This window comes from Cynara cardunculus (assembly GCF_001531365.2).
Source record: "Cynara cardunculus var. scolymus isolate 2C chromosome LG 12, CcrdV1, whole genome shotgun sequence".
Classification (NCBI taxonomy): domain Eukaryota; kingdom Viridiplantae; phylum Streptophyta; class Magnoliopsida; order Asterales; family Asteraceae; genus Cynara; species Cynara cardunculus.
In genome coordinates this window covers 10,423,891-10,445,989 of record NC_037539.1, presented here as the reverse complement: position 1 = coordinate 10,445,989, position 22,099 = coordinate 10,423,891, and the positions used below count along the sequence as shown (strand labels likewise).

Sequence of the window (22,099 nt, the reverse complement as noted above, 5' to 3'; positions counted from 1 at the left end):
TCAAATTAAATATTCTTAGAGTAAAATATTTATTAAATAAATATGAAACATTGTTTTCGAGATATATTTTGTTTATAAAAAAAATAACTTTTCATATTTTATGTTGTTCAAATAAATACATATCTTTTAAAGTTCTCTTTAAAATATTAACGAAATAAATAGTTATCTACAATTTTTTAATATTGTTATATTAATAAACAATTCAAAAAAGGCTAATTAGTTTAATATATCTATACGTCAAGTAAAATGTTTTTGAACAAATATAATATATATTCTTTAAAAGATAATATTTTTTGGTAAAAAAAGGAACAATTTTTTTTTCTTTTTTTCAAAAAACACATATTTTTTTAAAAATGTTAGCAAGATAAGTTATGTTTTACTAGTTTTATTGATATTGGTATATTAATGAATAATTTAGAATTTTTTTAATTCATTTAATACATTTATTAAATTACATGTAAAAATATCTAAATATTAAAATTAAAAATACAATGTTTAATAAGAACTAGTAGATACTATAATAAAATAATTTTGAAAGTAGAATGATGTAGTAAGAAAGTCATATCACTATAGTACATGTTAACAGTCTACATGGACAATGAGTTGACATGAAAACCTAGTATAATGGGTAAATTTAAATCAAAAGGTTAATTAATGCTATAATGGGTAAATTTTTCAAAGTACAATGTCTTAATAAAAAATAATTTGAAAGTACATTATTGTAATAAAAAAAATTAAAAATACAATGTTATAATAAAGAAATTTATGAAAATAGATTTTGCCAAAAAAAATAAAAAAAAAAATTGAAGAGTGATGTGACATAGATGTAGTGCGAGTCAACTAAAGTTGACCCTGTGCTCTTCACGTGCTCATATCATCGACTTATCATGTGACTTTCTCCAGTCCCCTCCCTTCCTCTTCCCCCCAATCATAACCACTCTCTCTCCACCTGTATTTGCTCCCCCACTAACTAAGCTTCATCACACTCTCCATCAACCCCAAACCCCCCTTTTACATCTCTAGGGTTTTCATTCAAAGATCACACTCTCCTTTCCAGGAAATTTATGTGAATAAATCATCACTATGGGCTGTTTTCAGTCCAAAACTGCCAATGTTCAATCTCCTGACCAGGTTCCTGAATCCAAACCAGATCCAGGTATGTGTGTTTTTCTAATGCAAATTCTTTCTACCAAGTTTAAGGATGCCAACATTATTCTTTATCATATGTAGCCTTTCAAGTTGGACAGGTTAGTGTAGTAGCCCCTTTTTTTTCTGGCATTGGAGTACGGTTGTGTTTCAATTTTCGTTATTAATTGCTGATCGGTTGGAGGGTAATGTCATGAATTGATGAAAAATAAGGTGATGGAGAGCAAGGATTAAGTCAACAGGATCAAGAGCAAGCAGTCCCTGCATTCAAGGAGTTTGAACTTGCGGAGCTTCGAGCTGCTACAAATGGGTTCAGCAGTGAGCTTATAGTATCGGAAAGTGGAGAGAAAGCTCCCAATGTGGTTTATAGAGGAAAACTTCGTAGCAATAAAGTCGTTGCCATTAAGCGTTTCTCCAAGCTCTCTTGGCCCGACCCACAACAATTTGTGGTATGTATCAGTATTACCCCCCACTCTCTCACACACATGCCTGCATCCCAATTTTTGGGGATTTTCAGTTTTTTTGTTTGTTTTTTCTTCTTAAATTTGTTGCCAGAATGGTGGTTGACGTGCATTTAGCGCTTGTCGGTACCTGTTATTATGAATTTACCAAGGAAAAGTTGTTTTAGAGAAGTGAGATGATGATTTCTTTTCTGTTGCTTTTGATTGAAAGAAAAGTGAAATAAATCGAGTTAGATTTACTTAGAAAGTTGCTACTTTAAGAAATTTGGTAGCTTTTTGTAAGGACAAGTAGACAACCCTGTCTAGTAAGTCTACTACATTTAAAAGTAATTATTTTGTTCCCTAAAAACTGCATTTTTATTGTGACGGAAAAGTGGGATTTGTCTAAAGAAATGTAGTTTTAACAAACTTTAATCCGGAAGTTACAATGATCGTTTTTAGCAAAGACGGTTCTTGTTGTGTTTTGGATCTTTTTTACGGAAAGTGCTTTAAAGACTTGCCACAGAAGTTGCTATTTTGAGGTACGTAGAGCTTTTGAAAGATTATTTTGACTGGCCCTCTCCCCTCTAAAATGAATAATAAATGTTTTCTGCGAAATCACGTTGAGGCTTGTTGAAAACATATTGAAAAATGGAAATTAATTTATGCTTCCTTTTCCAAAGAAACTGCTAATTTTACTCCTTGCTTTCATGCTATCTTTTCAAATTGATTTTTTCTACCCTTTGTAGAGTTAAAACATACTCAAGAATTTTATAGAGCGACTTTGTTCATGAAGCTTGAACTCACATGTTATATTTGTTCACCTGTCAAGTTCAGATTCAGAAGAACCTTCTGTTTTGTTGCTCAATGTGTCATTTGACATCGTGGTAACTGTAATTTAATTTCCAATGCCAGTGTTGATATTTTCCTTGAGAGTTTAGACCAAGTGAAGCAAAATGGGTATGTAAAAAGATCAATAAAAAAAGAAAAGAAATTGTTAAGCTTAGGGTAACAATGGTATATCTGGAATTAAAAGAAGGGGTTTCTAAACGAAAAGAATAGATTACTCATTTTCTACGGGAAAACTGACCTTCGAGCAAGTATACAGATTTGTAGTGCAAATTCACAAACAGCTATAATTTGTGAAAGAAGCAAAACTCTTATTGAAGTCCTAATAAAAGCAGGATTCGCTTTTGAAGGGTGTTCAAATGGAGCATATATCGGCATTAAAGATTCTTCATTTCAGTTTACTGTTTGCTTAGTTGGTTTACTTTGTGGCATAATTTGAATTCGTGATCTATGTTAGTAGGCTATGCAATCTATTCTTATGTTACTCTTAATGGACATTCTTTATAGGCAGAAGCTGCTGGAGTTGGCAAGGTTAGGCATAACAGATTGGTGAATCTAATTGGCTGTTGTGCGGAGGGAGATGAGCGTCTTTTAGTGGCCGAATACATGCCCAATGATACACTCTCAAAGCATCTGTTTCACTGTATGAACTCCAAGTCATCCTTTATTTCTGATGCTAATAAACTTTTATAATATACTCATTTGCCCCTGCAGACTATTACACTTACATCATTCAGATGTAAATTGTTATAACCATGTTGTGTCATTTTAACACAATGATTCTACTCTGTTTCTGGTATAAAAAACAGCATGACATGCTTGACCATATGAATAGCTCATGATGAGGATTGGCATATCAAGTGAATAGCTGATGGTTTCAATGTTGTTTACAACAAATAGAGCAAAACTAGGCTGTTTTGCCAACTGAACTAGTTGATCTAATTTTGTTCCACGAGTTCACAAAGTAACATTTAAAGTCAAATGTGATGATTGCTCCACAATTCACACCCTACCCTTGACTAGAAAAACATGCACCTCTATCTAGGTAATAGTTCTTCCTGCCAATGGGTGCGTCATGCCATCTCAGTTAAGCTTTATCAACTGGACACAATGACAATTCCACCAACTCTAAATCCTGTCACTGTTACAAAATCCCTAAGCTGCTATATTATCATGCACTATGCTTTATAGTCACATGTATGTGTCATCTCTTCTGTCATCCATTAGTATCAAGTAATACAAAAGATGACAAATCTCTTAGTTATCTGATTCTACCATCCCAAAGATGTTATAATTGAATTGTGATCTTGGATGCACATCACTTACCAGTAAGCAACCGCTACTTGTTTTATGCTTTTGCTTGACAAAAATGTTACCTGGGCTAGAGAAAGCTCAAACTTTATTTATAGTCTGCATTTTAAAGCTCATCAATTTTGATCTTATATGAGAGGGAACATTCTTCAGTAAGTTCAAATTCATTGATGGAGTCCTGGTGTAATCAAACCATCTAGAGTTCGTGTTCAAACTAAGCTAATGTCTAGAGAAGCATGAAATGTGTATGTAATATGGATGCTTAGAGGTTTTTGGACCAACTGTCCTGGAGTAATAAAAAAATATGTGTAATTATGGAAGCATGAAACACATTTATGGTGTTTGGTAAGTCTTGGTTGTTGCAGTAGGACATATCTCATGTTGTTTAACGAGTTCCATTCCTAATCAATCTTTGTTTTTTCTTTTAGATAGTTCTGGATGATTTAGGCTCTTTTGGGTGTTATGTGGACATGTTATTCTGTTGTTTAATAAATTTTGCCTGTTGGTATAGGGGATAAACAGCCTTTGCCATGGGAAATGCGTGTTAGAGTTGCATATCATATTGCACAAGCACTTGAGCATTGCAATGCAGAAAATCGGAAAATCTATCATGATCTGAATGCCTATAGGGTCCTGTTTGATGAGGTACATGTTTTATCACAACTCTATATATCAGGTAAAAAATACTTGAAGTTATATGGTTAACACATCAACTGATAGGTAGCATGCTTTAGCAATGTTAGCTATATAGGATACTAGTATTCATATTATGTATATTTATAATGTAAGTTTTCTTCTCATTAATGAGTATCTGTTTGTTCCTTTATATTTTGCATGGTATTAACACCACAAGTTTTGTTATGGAAACCTTAGTCTAACCTTACTCTGCAAAACTCATAAGAGAAAGATGTGATCCCAGATTCAAGTCTAATTCATTTAAATTAATAACAATGATCAAGAGCAAGATGAAGAATCAAATCAGTCGGCAAGCTTCCATTTCATAAACTGTGAAGAACAATGTTCTTGATACAAAGTGTACTTTCAATGTCAAAGATATGTATGAATCTATCTATGATTGTCTAACCCAACTAACAAAACTAACAGTTGTTATTTACAGCAACTCCCAAAATAGAAAGTCAACTAAACAAGCTATAAAAGGAAACTATAAGAACTAAACAATACAAAGCATTGAAAACAATTTAAGTACCGGGGCTTGAATACAACATTTTGTTCCAACAATCTCCCCCCTCGGATTCAAGTCCAAAACAGCAACATCTTCATAAATCTTCAGAAACTTTGATTCTTCAAGATATGATCTTTAAAGCTTTTAGCAACCTTTTTCTTTAACAATCTCCCCCAAATAACTTCCCTTTTTATCAACAAACTTCAGATATCTCTCCCTTTGATCATCTTCAGAAAAACTTTATCTCGCCCTGTCGCCCATAAACTGATAAGGATTTAACATTTGAAAGATCTCCCCCTTTAAGAAACAATAAACTTCTTTAAAGAAATGATCTTCTCATTCACTCCCCCTTGAGCTTTGCAATATAATAATCTTCAGCAATTATCATCACTTATTGATCAACTCCTTTCAAACTTTAACACCTTCCCCCATCTTCAGAAATTGACGCAAAATCTTCATTCATTTTCAATATAAACTCCCCCTTATGATGAAAATGAGGAGCATTTACGTCATACACCGAAATGAATGATCCTTGTAAAAATGCCGTCAATTCATGAAAATTAAGCAAATCTATTAAATTCGCTCATATAATCTTTTTAGATTATGAAGGTGAGAGAAAGAACCATATTCAACTTATGAACCTGTTTTCAATCTTTTTTTAAAAGATTGGCCTGTGAATATAATAGATATATTCAGTATAACGAATGTAGTTCATATATGAGACTTTTTGATGTTCATCTCACTAGGACTTCCATTCAAWCATTGATAGCTTTGAAAAGCGTATCTATGAATGTTATGATAGAATAACAAATATTCTATAAATTTGTGCAGTGAAAAACCGATAAATAATGAGTTGCGTGTCCCAAGTGTTATTGAAACACTTATCTTTTGAGAGATAAATGAGTAGCTGCTGGGGTTATTAACAAGAGTTGGTCTGGGCTTGTCTTTTTCAATATTAGTCTCCAAATAGTTGAGAACTAATAGATTGTGTGGTTGCCCGGATTATAGTTGATAGAACAGGATTCTGATATTCTTTTAATCCGGACACAACTCACATCAATTCTTCTAACTCGCAGCAACTACCCCTCTCATTTACATTTTAAGCTCTGCACACAAACCCATTTTGCATCTAAGCTCACTCAGATATGGATGTCCTCTTGGGTAGGGCTGTCGGTTCTGATAGTCCATAGAGGTATTTCTGTTAAGCTCTCAGTCCCTCCTGAAAATTTACATTGTAAGCTAATTTGATCACAAATGATTGATCAAAAATAATATTGCAATTTTGTACATTTGATCAGATAAAATTGTTTATAAAAAAATGTAGTAATTAATCACATGATCAAATAAACAGGAGTGATATACAAACCAAATTATTCTATAAAATATGGGAGAAATGAACGAAGATCTGTAAGAACAAGTTAATAGATTTACACAATCAAAGAATGAAGAAATGTATATCAATCAAATAATTATTATCTAATAAGCTCAAAAAAACAAAGTTGAGTATAAACGAGTGTATTATCACCAAAATGATCTTTCATTTTAGGGACGTGATAATAACAATTCGAAGATTAGCTGAAACATGTATTGGAAATATGTATGAAGAGAAAATACACAAGTATAGTCTCAATGAAATACTTGTTCAAAAATGATAAAAAAATAACAATAAAAAATCATTTAAAATCGCACTTCTTATAATTGAAAAACGTTTAAGTTCAAAGAAGTGGTTTGAACATTTAGAAAAACATTTTATATACAAAGCAGTTGTTCTTCTTCAATGTATGTTAAAAAAAGTTTAGAATGATATACCAGACAAATATGATAAATCAGATGTTTATGATTGTGATGAACTTTCCCTAGATGTTAGCTCAAAAGCACTTAAACAAGTGATTAAAATTTTGCAATTAAGATCATAAGATTAAATACAGAAAAAAACATTAAGCTCAAGCTCCCCCTAGAAAGATGGATCAAATTTTATACAGACAAATCGAGTATTCCAAGTTTGCTTACTAAAAATGAAAACCTTTTCTCATCGAGAGGTTTTGTGAAAATGTCAGCAAGTTGGAAATCATTCTGTACAAAATGCATCTCAATTAAAGCCTTTTTCTACATTATCCTTGATGAAATGATACCTGATATCGATGTGTTTGGTCTTTGAGTGTTGAATTGGATTAGCAATTATTGCAATCACGTTTTTTGAATCACAGTTGATAGGAACTTTGTTAAATGTGTACCCGTAGTCTAGGAGTTGTGTCTTCATCCACAAAACTTGTGAACTACAATTAGCTGCTGCAACATATTCTGCTTCAGCAGTAGAAGTTGAAACACAGTTTTGCTTCTTTGAAGTCCAACTGACTAGTTTGTCTCCTAAGAACTGGCATGAACTATAAGTGCTCTTTCTATCCGGTTTGCAACCTTCATGGTTAGAATCAGTAAATGCAGTTAGCTCAAAACCAGATTCTTTAGGATACCAAAGGCCAAATTTTGTGTGCCTTTGAGATATCCAAGAATTCTCTTTACTGCAGCAAGATGTGACTCCTTAGGATTAGCCTGATATCTTGCACAAAAGCATTTATTATATCTGGTCTACTTGAAGTTAAGTACAGTAAAGATCCAATCATGGCATGGTAATTTTGTTGATCAACAGATTTTCTAGATAAATCTGCATCCAATAAAGTACCAGTGGCCCATGGGAGTCTTTATTGAAGAACAATCAGACATATTAAATCTTTTCAAAATATCTTTAATATATTTGGATTGATTAATGAATATGTCATCGGGGAGTTGTTTTACTTGAAGACCAAGAAAGAAATTTAATTCTCCCATCATACTCATTTGAAACTTAGATTTCATGATGTCTGAAAAGTTCTTGCAAAACTTTGGATTCGTAGAACCAAAAATAATATCGTCAACATATATTTGAATCAAGATCATATGCTTACCTTGCTTTTTAAGAAATAACGTAGTATCTATCGTACCTTTCTTGAAACTAGACTTCAACAGGAATCGAGTTAGTGTATCATACCATGCCCTAGGAGCTTGTTTCAAACCATATAATGCTTTATCTAAAACATAGACATGATCCGGTTTGTGTGGATTAACAAAGCCTTCAGGCCGACTCACATAGACTTCTTCATGAAGAATACCGTTTAGAAATGCCGATTTGATATCCATTTGGTATACTTTGAAGTTTTTGTGAGCAGCGTACGCCAGAACTATTCTGATAGCTTCAATGCGTGCAACTGGAGCAAAGGTCTCGTCATAATCAATACCTTCTTGTTCACTGTAATCTTTAGCAACCAATCTGGCTTTGTTTCTCACTACAATTCCCATCTCGTCTTTTTTGTTTCGTAAGACCCATTTTGTACCAATTATTGATTTATCTTTTGGCCTCGGTACGAGTGTCCGAACTTGGTTTCTTTCGAATTTTCGAAGTTCATCTTGCATGGCATTGATCCAATCTGGATCTTGCAACGCTTTAGATGGCTTCTTTGGCTCTATTGTGTAAGAAAGTTCACGAAAAAACACTCGTTAGGGGTACCAGATCGTGTTTTCACTCTATCTTTTACATTACCGATTATTTGATTTGGGGGATGATCTTTTGTCCACTTGTGAGTACAAGGGAGGGGTTGAACATCAGTTAGATTGTTCTGATCATCATATTCATCAGTTACAACTTGAATTTCACTTTCAACTTCAGCTTGAACTTATGCTTTAGCTTGAACCTCAGAATGTTCAGCTTCATTGGTAGGTTGAGAAGACTCAGATTGATCAATATCGGATTGAATAATCTCTGGTTGAGTCTGTGCCTCAGCTTGAACATTTTTTGATTCAGTAGCTTCAGTAGATTCAAGTTGGACAACATTTGATGTTGAACAACCAGCTTCAGATGGTCCAGAAAGTTGAGTAACTTGCGGAATCGAGACCACTGGTTCATTCAATTTGGGTAGATCAGATATCTCGTACTCTGCAAGAATATCCCAAGTGAGATCAAATGCATCTTTGAATAAAGAATCTAAATTTGATTTTATAGTAGAAGAATCAATTTATCCTGTTTGGTATAGGTTCTACACTGCTTTGTGTAGAAGCTAACAGTTGTAGCTTGAGCCCTGAACTGATTTGTTCAGAAGTCGAAGATTCATCGAATCTGACATTGATGCTTTCTATGACAATCTTGGATGACTTGATGTAGACTCGGAGGGCTTTAGACTTTAATGAATAACCAATAAAGTAGCCTTCTTTCGCCTTCTTATCGAATTTGCGATTGTCTCGATCGTTAAGCACAAAACATCTGCATCCAAAAACATGGAAAATTTTTATATCAGGCTTTCTTTTATTTATTAACTCATAAGCAGTTTTATTAAAGCACTTGACGATGATCGTTCGTTTCAGCCCACAAATACAGAGGTAGACCAGAGTAAGCCAACATAGTCCGAGCAGCCTCGACTAATGTTCTGTTTCTTCTTTCAACAACACCATTTTGTTGCGGAGTTTGAACAGCAGAAAAGTTGTGAGAAATCCCAACAGTTTGAAGAAAACTTTGAAGGGTCTCGTTTGTAAATTCATTGCCCTTGTCACTTCGAAGCTTTTGTACCGGAAGTTGTAGAAGAACTTGAATACGCTTGATAAAAGAAATGATCAGCTTAGGCGCATCAGATTTGGCTCTCAGAAACTCTAGCCATGTGTATCTGGAATATTTGACGACCGTCATCAGATTGCAACTATCTTTATTAACAGAAAATTTCTTTACAGAAGATGAATTATTCAAAATATTTTTATCAATCTTCTGTCGAGACTTCCGCGTGCAGTCTTTTCCAATCTCTAAAAGTTCTGCTACAGAAAAAGATTTTATGTTAGTTGAGCGCTTCGCAGATAAAGATTCAGATTTAACAGATTTTGCATTTAAAACATATTTGACGATTTTAGGAGTAGCCTTAAAGTTATTTTCAGATTATACTTGGAAGGCTCTTCTTTCTCAAACTTGCTTTCAGAAAGATTAATTTTCTCAATAACAATTGTTTTTGCTTTGGAGTCAGTCTAAACAACTTCTGAATTTTTGGCAAATGATCTTGAAGCTGTCTTGAGATTTTCCTCAAGCTTAATGATTTTACTCATAAGCTGAGTCCTATCATCAAAACATGAACTTAGCTCTTTTTCTAAACCAGAAATCTTTTCCAAATTAGATGCAAGCAAATTATCTTTACAGACAACAAACAAGGTCAATTCAGAAATTTTGTTTTCAAATTCTTTTGACTTGGTTAGAAAATCATTTTCAACTTTAATATTCAAATCTTTTTCAGCACGGAGTTCATCTTCAAGATTAGAATTTTTTTTTTCAAATTTAGATCGATATCAAGATTTGAATGCACTTTGCAATCATGATCAGTACTTTCTTCCGCCTTGTCTGAATCATAAATCACCTCTGTTTCCGAATCAGACTCAGACTCATTTAAAAGGTTTTCAAACGATTCAGGAGTCATTGATTCGATAAAGTCGGAAAGTTTTACAGAATTATTTTCAGATGATTCAAAAACAGATGAAGTTTGATTTTTAACATTGTCAGTTGGATATACCGAGTCAAGTTCAGTATGTGAAAATATGATGTTCTCTTATCTCATAACTAGAGTTAAGATCATCATATTTCATTCCAACTGATTTAAAATTTAATTTTTCAGAAAAATCTTCATCGGTTTTATCACTATCATCCTTGTCAAAAATAGGTGATTCATTTTCAGATTTGACAAAGATTTCCTTCACAGTAGGAATTGCAAATTTAGCCGACACCCGTTTGTCTAAATCATATAAAGATTGAGGGGCCTTTTCCAAAATTTCATTTTCTGTATAACTCAAACCCATTTGTGGATTGTAAAAATGAACATCTTTTGGGTTCTTTGTCAAAATTTTCAGCGTTTGTTCAGACTGTCTTCGTTTGTAATTAATATCCTCCAACTGTTTAATTTTATCATAAAGATTTTATCTTTCTGCGAAAATAACCTCAAATTTTAACTGAATGTTATCACGCTCGCACTCAACATCACTTAATTTCTTTTTCAATAACAGAAATTCATTTTCAAGCTTAGTCTTTTCAGATTTCAGAATTTCTTTTTCTTCTCTCAAACCCTCACTTAAACATTTGAAATCGCAACTTCCTTCTCTAAATTTTAACATTAAGTTCCTTTCACCTTTCAGTCTATTTTTTAAAATTTTAAACTCAACATTCATATTCTCAATTTCCTTAATTCAGCATTTAAGGAATTTACCTCATTCTCGTTCTCTGATGATGAGCCTTCAGCTTCAGTTCTTGCCATTAAACACATATTTACCTCGGCAAAATGAGCAGCTTCATCATCTGACGAGTCAACAAGCCAGCTTTCTTCTTCAGCCACCAAAGCCTTGCCGTCCTCAAGGGCTTTTGCCAGATTTTCCTTCTTGAGGTAGTAGTTTGAATCCTTGATCTTTTTGAACCGGCAATCTTTGATGTAATGACCAAGTTTTCCACAATTATAGCATCTGCTTTCTTCAACTTTACCATCCCTCTGGTTTGTGGCTTTTATAAACTTTTCTAGCCTTACCTCCTTTCCCTTTCTCTTATCAAACTTAACAAACTTCTTACCGAATCTCTTCTGAAACCTCTTTGTCAGTAAAGCAAGTTTCTTAGAGAACCCCCTGATGTCATTATCTGAATCAGCAGAGGAATCTTCAGTTGATTCACTTTCAGTCTGCTCAAACAACTCTGTCTTCAAAGACTTGGAGCTCTTTCCTTCTGATTTACCCTTTGCTTGCTTCCCTGACAGGAGAGCTAAGGAGTCGGCCACCTTCTTCTTCTCAGTCATCAACTCTCTTACAGTTTCTTCTTTTTTTTTTTTTTTTTTTTTTGGGAGGGTGTCCGGGCCAAAGCCCGACTAATCCCTGGCAATTTTGGAGGCTAAACATGGCCCCACTTAAATGTCACCAACACTCCCCTCCCAGGGTTCGAACTCGGGTTCATGACTATGCCATGCCCAAGCCTTTACCACTAGGCTGGAAGGTTTTTGACTTACAGTTTCTTCTTGCTTGTACATGATACTATAAAGATCATGAATGCCTTCTTCCGACATGTTCTTATTCATTTGCAGATTTACTGCAAGAGAGTTCCACTTTGACCTTAAATTCTTCAAAAACTTGTAGTTAATTTAAGACATGGATTTCCAAATACCGTTCCTCTTCAGGTCATTCAGAGTTACATTGAATCTGTTGTAGGATTCAGTGATGGTTTCATTCTTACGAGTCCTGAATCCTTCATATGCACTGATGCACTAATTCATCCGTGTCTGAATTGACTTTTCACTTCCCAACATTTGCTTCTCTAGTTCATCCCACAACTCTTTAGTTGAGCCTCTGCTATCAACTCTGTTGAAAAATTCGTTTGGTATTGCCATCAGCATGTAGGTTAAAGCTTTCTTATCAAATAGGACTCTTTGCTTCTCAGTTTCAGTGTAGTATTGTAGATCTTTCTTTATCGTGGTAGCAATGCACAACAATACCATCAGTGGTAGTTTGCTCTGGTAGATCCATGTAACTAATGTATGGTCCATTCTTGATTGACTCCATCAGCTTTTCATCCTTATTGACAAGAAAGTGAACCATTTGAACTTTCCATCGTAAATACTCTCCGATAGCGAGAACTGGAGGCTTAGAATCAGAACCAATGCTTAGCATATCTTTAGACATTTTAAAGACTTGAAATGATCTTTTTTAGAAAAAATATTTGACTAGAACTGGATTTGAAAAACTCAACAAATGATATTCTTGACTCTTGAAAAACTTAACAAAAATCTCTTACCGAACAAATGATCAAGAGATATCCGGACAAGGTAAACCACTTATCGGACAAGAGAATAAGCACTATCCGGACAATTGAAAAAGAATGCTATCCACACAAATGAATATCTGGACAAGGCATAAGAATGCTATGCGGACAAGTTTTAATGTTATTGTTCAAGGGATTGTTATTGGACAACAAAGATACTTCTCGGGTCAACAAAGAAATACTTCACCGGACAACAAACAATCTCACTTCACCGGACAAAGAGGTGTCGGATGAGATGAGCTATCCGGACAAGTATGTATCCGATGAGAATACTTGGACCAAATTGAATCAATGAAGTCAAGGTATCCGGACACAATACAATCGATAAGAACAAACAACCAAGAAAAGCTTATCCGCTGAGCAACAATACAACGATATCGGACAAAACTAATCTGGTTAAAGCTCAAACAATGATCAAATCCAAAAATATCTAAGTCTCAAGAAATGATCGATGAAAAGAACACTTTTACACACAAATTCAACATCCAGTGAGTCAACCCTTATCGGACGATGAATATTCAACGTCCGATAACAAGAACACTTAAACCCAGAATTTGAAAATCGTTCAAAATCACTCAAAAATTGCAAAATGAATGCAATTTCTTGCACAGATTGGGTCACAATACATGCATAAACAAATTGATTACAACAAACTTCAAGAAAAACGGATCAAATAGGTTCATATTAATCAAAACATCCAAGAAAAGGACCCAATATGTTCAAACACAAAAAATCAAGAATTCAGACATAGAATCGATCAAATCCAATCCAGTCTTTCTGAGTTAAGCTCTAATACCAATTGTGATCCCAGGTTCAAGTTTAATTCAACCAAATTAATAACAATGATCAAGAACAAGATGAAGAATCAAATCAGTGGGCAAGCTTCCATTTCATAAACTGTGAAGAACAATGTTCTTGATACAAAGTGTACTTTCAATCTCTTTCAATGTCAAAGATACGTATGAATCTACCTATGATTGTCTAACCCAACTAACAAAACTAACGGTTGCAATTTATAGCAACTCCCAAAATAGAAAGTCAACTACACAAGCTATAAAAGGAAACTACAAGAACTAAACAATACAAAGCATTTAAAATAATTTAAGCATCGGGACTTGAATACAACATTTTGTTCCAACAAAAGAGAAAATAACAATGTATACATACATACATACATTAATACACACACACACATATATAGATGTGTGTGTGTGTGTGTGTACATGTGTGTGTTTGAGGGAGCTATATGCTGAAATACATAAGCCTAAATAAGATAATATGAAGATTATGTTAGAGAATATATATGTCCGACTTGCTAGCTATAGGACCAATTGGGTTGTGCAAAGGGGCTTATCCAAGACAGCAGTTTCTTGGTTAAACAAGTATACCCAACTCAATGGGAGGCTTATGAGTGCATCCAACTTGGGTTGGCATTTGCCTCTAACTTAGTTTACGAGCCTTGTAAACTAGGTGAAACATGTGTCTTTTCTGTCTATATATTGGTGTAAATGAATTCATATATGCTCGGGAGCTAGAAGCGGACATATTGATTAACCACTTCACAGGACTAGTATTGATCCTATATAGTGCCGGTTAATATGTTTGATATTTATGCTCCAGATCAAGGAGTGTTAGGTAAATATGATAGTATTGGCTGTATAGCCTAAGCCTCTCCAAGTTGGGGAACGAATATCAAATATGTGCAACCTAAGTAGGGGTGTTAGGCCTACATGACATTCGTAGGTATATTATGTTTATTTAGGTTTTTGTTTCTCCACCCATAAGCCACTTTGTCCTATACTTGTCGCTAAATATTATTTTGGTGTCAATCAGTGTTGTGGTGGAGTGGTTAGTGCCTGGGCAGTTCATAGCGCTGAACCCGGGTTCGAATCCCTCTACGCACATCCTGTGCGACATTTACAAAAGGGGCATGCTTTAGCCCTGGATGTGCCTGGGATTAGTCGAGCTTTGGCTCGGATACCCTTTCAAAAAAAAAAAAAAATTATTTTGGTCCCTTTTATTTTATACAAATGAAATATCAATATGTATTCAAAAGTTAATTTCGAGATTAAATGGAGTGTGATTTAAATCAGGCCCCAGAAAAGGGAAACTGCAATGCTTATCATCTTGAACACAAAGTGTTCCTGATATTTGTCTCACCATGTTGATATTAATTGAAACTGAACTTACTAGACCTCATTTAAATTTGAGTTGCTTTTGTACTTCAGGATGGTGACCCCCGCTTATCTAGTTTTGGTTTGATGAAAAACAGTCGAGATGGGAAGAGCTATAGCACTAATCTTGCTTACACTCCTCCCGAATTTTTGCGCACAGGTAACCTTATAGAGTTTTGGAATACACTTCCATGTAATGCATTTGTTTCTCACGTGGAAGATTTATCTTACCATTTTTGAAGCCCCACACAAGCTTTTCTTTAGGGGCGCGCCTTGGAGAAACCGGTAAGGTTACTCCTTGTGACTGGAAGGTCGCATTTTTTGAGTCAGCGAAACAGCTTCTTTGCAAAATCAAGGGAAAGACTGTGTACAAAGACTTCCAATCAAGCCTAACAAAGGCAAGGAGCCTAACCACTTGGGCTGCGGAGCACTGTTTAAGCCTTGAGGGGATGTAGTGGAAAATCTCATCTACCTCGGGTTGGAATCCAGGTGCTGCCAAAGCCCTTGTGGAGGTTCACCTGCGATGATTCCAGGCCATTCGTGGTCGTCCGCAGGATCAGTCAATGCGCGTAAGCTGGCCCGGAAACCCACGGTTACCCAAAAAAAGCCAAGGAGCCTTTGGGTACTGTGTCACCCTTTAGGCAAGCTATTCTTTGTGCACTACTGTAACGTATTAGAAACCCAATTTCCAATTTTTGGCCTGACAACCTCACAAAATATGTAATATAGCAATCATGCATCCCTATTTGCCAAGATTATTACATGTCAAGACTCATAAGTGGTAGCTAGAAAACAATTTCTTCTGTATAATAAATGGTCACCATTGTTTAAATGTTCTAGTGTTGTGAGCTTGTTGAAATACATTAGTTTGGGAAGTAAGTCTTCATAGCAAACAATTTGTGACAGTTCAGTTTTGAAGTTAGTCCCAATATTCAAGTTCAAAAATTTATTTCACACATTATATTTGTGATGGAACATCTGTCCTGTGTCATGTCAGCAAGTTCCGCATGAAAATTGTAAGTACGTATTTTTTTGTAGACCATACTTCGGCCCATCAATTGTTTGCGTCAGCAGAAGCATCCTCTTTGAATAAAACCCAACACCATGTTCAAGTTATTTATGGTTCTGTTCGAGTCCCACGACATCAGCTAGATTTGGACCATTTCTCCTGTATATATGTTGGAATCTCTCCTTTCCTCTAAAGGGCTTTTTTGGTGAGTGATATGGGGTTTCCACATATTCTGACATGGTATCAAAGCCAAGGTCTGCCACTCTAGGGACTCAACACACTGGTTAGCCCCCTCTCGACACCCTTGGACGATCTGTATCCATCTAGCCTCTGTTGGAGGAGGCGTGTTGGAGTCCCACATCGGCTAGACTTTGACCATTTATCCTGTATATATGTTGGAACCTCCCCTTTCTCCTGAAGGGCTCTTTTGGAGAGTGATGTAGGGGTTCCACATATTCTAACAGGTTCCAATTCACTGGTTTTTATTTATACTTGCATTTTTAGTTCTTAATTGAAAGGATTATTCAATTTAAATTTTCAAGCTTTGGAGAGTGATATCCCACCTAAAGTATCTGCCAAACTAGATGTGTGCCTGTGCAATGCAGAATGAAGAACTGCAAATTAGAAAATTATAAGGAGTTTTTATGCTAAAGTTATAGCATGAATTTGAACAAATGTAAGGAGTTTTTCTTACTTGGAGTTTAGATATACTTTATACATATGATGCGGTTGATAGTGATGTTTTTGATCATGATTAATTCTGATATTAGAAAAACCCTCCTCTGATATAAATCAAAATTGCAATACAAATGGTTATGTACACTTTACAAGCCCTGATAATTGTTTTGCTTTGTATTGCATCTCTACATAAATTACTTCAAATTCTCATCATAAAATGCTAATTGCAAAGTGAGTTCCGGCTTTTATCTTTACTTATAATCCATAAAATGCTTTAAATGCTAAATATTATTGTTTACAACTCAAAACAGTCTTGTTGAATTTCTTTTACATTTATTCTCATAGGCACCTCTCATTATCAAGTATCATTAACCATATGCAATTTAGTTTTATTGTTTTATTAGACAAATCATGTGTACTGCTTAGATATGGTCATGGGCTGGCTTAGATATACCTGTGCATGCAATGGGCCGAATAAACGCATAATTTGTGGATACCCAAAAGTGTTACCTGGTACTTGTATTCATAGGCATAGGCCTGTGTACGCGGTACACGCATGGTCTACCAGCAAAATCATTATTTATTTCTTATAAATCAAATAAGATAACTAAATCAAACAAAACCTCTTCTCCAACTATAACTGGTAGACTGAGCAGCTCCCAAGTTAACCAACATAGATGATTTATCATCTCTAAATCCTAGCATCACCATTGAATAAATGATCCTCTACAATGATGACCTAATCTAAGCACTCAAAAGAAAACATAGAGGTCTGTTATCAGTTGGTTTAATGAAACCGATCAACAATTCAAGCTCTGTTAACAAATAACAACACAACGTTCTGATTGGATTTGAAGGAGGAAATCATGAAAACCGGAAAATTGGTGATGTTTTCTGTGTAACCGGGCCAAATTGGATCTGTTTTATGGATCTTGGTTCTTGCAGCCTCCACTCTGGTTCTTAATATGTGTGTGCGTAGTAGTAGGGTAGTACGTACAATTATGAAAGAATAGAGTTACGAGGTGATGCACGACCAAGAGATGGGAAGTTGAAGTTCACTTAAAATTTCTGGATGACCTATGAAATAGTTCAAAATAAATGTTCTGTACTGTGATTTGTGGAGATAAAAATAGTCCTACATAAACTACATACACCCACAACTTTCAAAGAACGGATACAGCTGTCCATTATACCTTAAAGAAACTGCTTACCCTAGAAGGTGGTAATATTGATGGGGTGGGCTAAATGCACCCCTATATATTGCTAAATTCCTATGGCATACCCAATATTGATTCTTAAGCTCAAGCTATGCAGCTGATCAATCAACAGGAAACCCAAGATAAAACATGTCTAGTATGTGTCTGAAGCAAACCATTAGTTTTACGGAATCGTTTTTTTCATACTTCCAAGTTCCAACTGTTAATACCAGAAGTTAATAAAATTTTCAATGACTTCAAGACCTAAGGATTCATCGTTTCTCCTTTAAGTTTTGTATTTGCATGCACAAGCACAAGCACAAACACACACACACATACACACATATATATATAGAGAGAGAAGGGGGAGATTCAGGGGAAAACTCCAAAAAATGAAAAACTGAGGAACACCCTGGTAACCATTCATCTTGATGGTTGCACATGTGCATACGACTAATTGAAGTTGTTTCTTGGTTTTTATGCACATGTGCATACCGGACAAATTGCTTACAAGTTACTTGTGAGCACATTTATATACTGTCCAGATGAACGGTTACGAGGGCGTTCCTCAGTTTTTCATTTTTTTTATGGTTTCCCCTGAACCTGACCCTATATATATATTAAAGGATATGTGTCCCTCTGATGAACCTTTATATAGTGAACTGTTATAAATATCTCCACTACTAAACTTCATCGCGGTCCTTTTATAATGCATCTTTTTCATTCATTTACTACCAAATAACTTTTAATTTTCTTTTTGTTACTATTTATTGTTAGTTCACATGCTAAATTGTGCTATCGATGATGTATCAGAGCGGTTTATCTTTATAATCATTGTGATTGGCAGCATTTGTAGTAATTGGATTTACTAGTGAAAATTAGAATCTGAAGTGACATGAAAATTAGAACTTTGGTACCACGAGGCAGATGAAATTCGCTAATTATTTGGTCTGTCGTCTCAATATAAACCCATGCGTTCATAGTCTCATGCTTCAGTGGTGAAGAAATTGGTGATGATATAGGTGGTGGACCAACTGATCTGCCATTTTAACATAACATTATTGTTAGGTTACTCTATAGAATCTCAGTAATCACCACAAATCATGGTAGAGACCTAGAGGTTTGAAATTCAAAGTAGTACTAAACTTTAGATGGCATAGAAAAAGAAACACATCATGAATCTCGGTGCACCAAGGTCTCTTTTATGTTTTTGAACTATGCCTTGTTAGTATTTGGTTAAGTTTGATGGGTTGTTACTTGATATATGAGGGATGCTTAATATTAATACGGGGAGGATTGTGGATGTAAGAGCTGTAGTTTACATTGTTGAGAAAGAGCTGTCGTTTATCGGGTTTCTTTTATGTTTTTGATCGTATGCGTTGTCAATAATGTGTATGGATTTCAATGGCATTTGCTTCTACTTATTGCAGGCAGGGTCATTCCAGAGAGTGTGATTTACAGTTACGGAACTGTCCTGCTGGATCTTTTGAGCGGAAAGCATATCCCTCCAAGCCATGTAACATACATTCTTTTACATGTCTCCTCTTGCAGATTTTCTATATTTATAGTTCAACACATTTTTTCCTGTAGCTACTTCTCATTTGTCCATATTCCTGCCATTTGATATAAAATGACGTCATAGTTTGTGATTATATCAAGCATTTGTGAATTACATGTCCGTGCCAAGATGAACAAACTTCTTTTTCACTTTCGTTAAACCACGTGCTTTTGGTTAAATCTCACAATTATTTTGGGACTAAAGGAGTGTTAGTCTTGTTCTATCCTAATCTGTGGTTTCATTTCGAAGAAGTTTTGCTAATAGTTGAATAGTAATTGCAGTTCCACCATCACTTTTTCCTGTTTCACTCCTGTCTGCTAGAACAGAGATGCTTTATTGCAGTGTCAACATAAGTTGAAACATTTTTTTTTGCTTTATATTCTGCAGGCATTGGATTTAATACGGGGGAAAAATGTTTTGTTGCTGATGGATTCATCCTTGGAAGGACAATATGCTGATGAAGATGCAACAGCGATGGTGGAACTTGCTTCAAAATGTCTTCAATACGAGGGTAGAGATCGTCCGGATGTCAAATTTCTTCTTACAGCAGTGGCACCCCTTCAAAAGCAGAAAGAGGTGAGACCATTGCTCTTTTATCTTTTATAGAAATCCAAGGTTGCTAACGCTTTCGTGTATGTTTGTCAACATATGATCCTTATTAAGTTGTTTTTGTTCATCTTTTTCTTCTGTAGGTTGCATCACATGTGTTGATGGGTCTGACAAAAACTCCAGTGGTTGTTCCAACCTTACTCTCTCCTCTTGGCAAGGCATGTGCACGAATGGATCTTACTGCAGTGCATGACATTTTGCTAAAAACGGGATATAGAGATGAAGAGGGGGCTGAAAATGAGGTGTGCATTACTCTTTTCTTCTATGTTCTGCCCATGTTTTTAGATTACTTGAATTAGCATGTGCCGAGAAAGATTGCGACTTACCTGACTTGTTTTACTATCTGGGTCCTTTGGATAAATGACCTTAAGTGAGTTTTCAATTAAGAACATGACCTTCTAATTTTCGTTTAGCTAAATGACCTTCATCTGACCTGCTCCTGGTTTATAACAGCCCCGCCCCTGGTTCAAAAGAGTCTGCTCCCATGAAAATATATCAATACACTAGAGGGCCATTTTGCAAAACCAGCTTCTGGAGAAGGTCATTGAGCTAAATAGCTCACTTTCCTCGTCTCAACATGAATCATGTTGTTGCATGACCATTTATTTAATCGTGCTTCATTTTGTTTGTTTCGGGTATTGTCATCCTTTATGAAGCTGTCATTTCAAGAATGGACCCAGCAAGTGCAAGATATGCTAAATACGAAGAAGTTTGGAGATATTGCATTTAGGGACAAAGATTTCAATGGTGCGGTTGAATACTACTCAAAGGTATTTATTTAATTATATACCAATTCATACAAATTGAGCCTTAAATGCATATCTTTAGAGCAGTATAAAGTTGCAAAATGAAGTGTCATGCACTGCACAATATTTTCTTGGTAACCATAATATCCAGCTGTTGGTTCAACTTGATCAGGAGACAAGATTGGTAAATTACTAAACCACTCATATGAAATCGCTAAAATCTTCCCAAACGCACCGACGTGCCTCTCAAAGAGTCTGATCATTAGGTCATTTGTATGTGGGACTGGACCTACTTTTGATGCGACATTAGACCGAGATAGAACAGGACATGAGTGAGATAAAAATGCATTTTTCCTGTCCTATCAAAATAGGTGGAACATAAATGAGGGGAGATGGAACAAGATTGGTAAATTACTAACCTACTCATATCAAATTAAAACCCTAAAACCTTTCACAATTCTTTCACCCGCCTACCTCACTCTGGCCCCTTTAGTTCAGTCTGGTCCCATCTGCATACCAGACGCACCCTTAGTTTGCGCTCTTGATTGCTTACAATATTGTTGCAAGTTTTGCCTTCATCCAAATGTTTCTTTCAAAATGCAGTTGGTTTCGATGATGTCCGTCCCTTCGGGTACCATCTTTGTGCGGCGGGCCCTCTCATACTTGATGATCGGACAACCAGAGCTTGCATTGCGAGACGCAATGCAAGCTCAAGTATGCTTGCCGGAATGGCCAACCGCCTTTTACATGCAGGCTTTAGCTCTCTCAAAACTCGGAATGGAAACTGATGCTCAAGATATGCTCAATGACGGGTCCTCCTTCGAGGCAAAGAGGCAAAACAGCTGGCGCAACTAAAAAATTACGTAATAACTTGTGATTAAGCCAATGCTATGTAGCCTCCGCAAACGCTCGCTTGATTTGAGGTAATGTTTATTTGAAATTACTAGTTGCGATTCTGTTTAGACTACAGCTTTCGATATGAATTAGCATTGTATAAATCGATTCTAAAATGCTGGAAAAAAAATTAGCATTCGAGTTATTATGTAATTTTTGTGCCATTTGCTTAAAAACTGTTTCGAGTTCGATTATATAGATATAAATTTATCGTTGCATACACGAGAGAACATATTCAAAACATGTTTCTTGATACAATATACGGATTGAATTTTTGAACAACTCGAACTTGATCCATAATATCGAGACGTGACACGCGTACATCAATGTAAATTATAAAAAGCCGACATGATTTTAAAAAAAATAACCAAAAAAATCTCGTACATTAACATGTTCATTCTGTAATATAAAGTATATAATTTATCGACAAGCAATATCTATTACGAATACGTGGCTT

The 22,099-nt window shown here is 35.3% G+C and overlaps 1 protein-coding gene across 1 annotated transcript; it reads left to right on the top strand.

Annotated features, from left to right (window-relative positions):
- The first annotated feature begins 965 nt into the window (after positions 1-965).
- Positions 966-21,812, top strand: LOC112522662 (serine/threonine-protein kinase BSK2-like). The gene is made up of 10 exons (XM_025131935.1): positions 966-1,156; positions 1,360-1,595; positions 2,943-3,078; positions 4,258-4,391; positions 15,007-15,112; positions 19,266-19,351; positions 19,781-19,969; positions 20,086-20,244; positions 20,659-20,772; positions 21,352-21,812. The coding sequence occupies exons 1-10, from the start codon at positions 1,084-1,086 to the stop codon at positions 21,601-21,603; spliced, it is 1,485 nt and encodes a 494-aa protein (XP_024987703.1). The 5' UTR covers positions 966-1,083; the 3' UTR covers positions 21,604-21,812.
- The last annotated feature ends 287 nt before the right edge of the window (positions 21,813-22,099 follow it).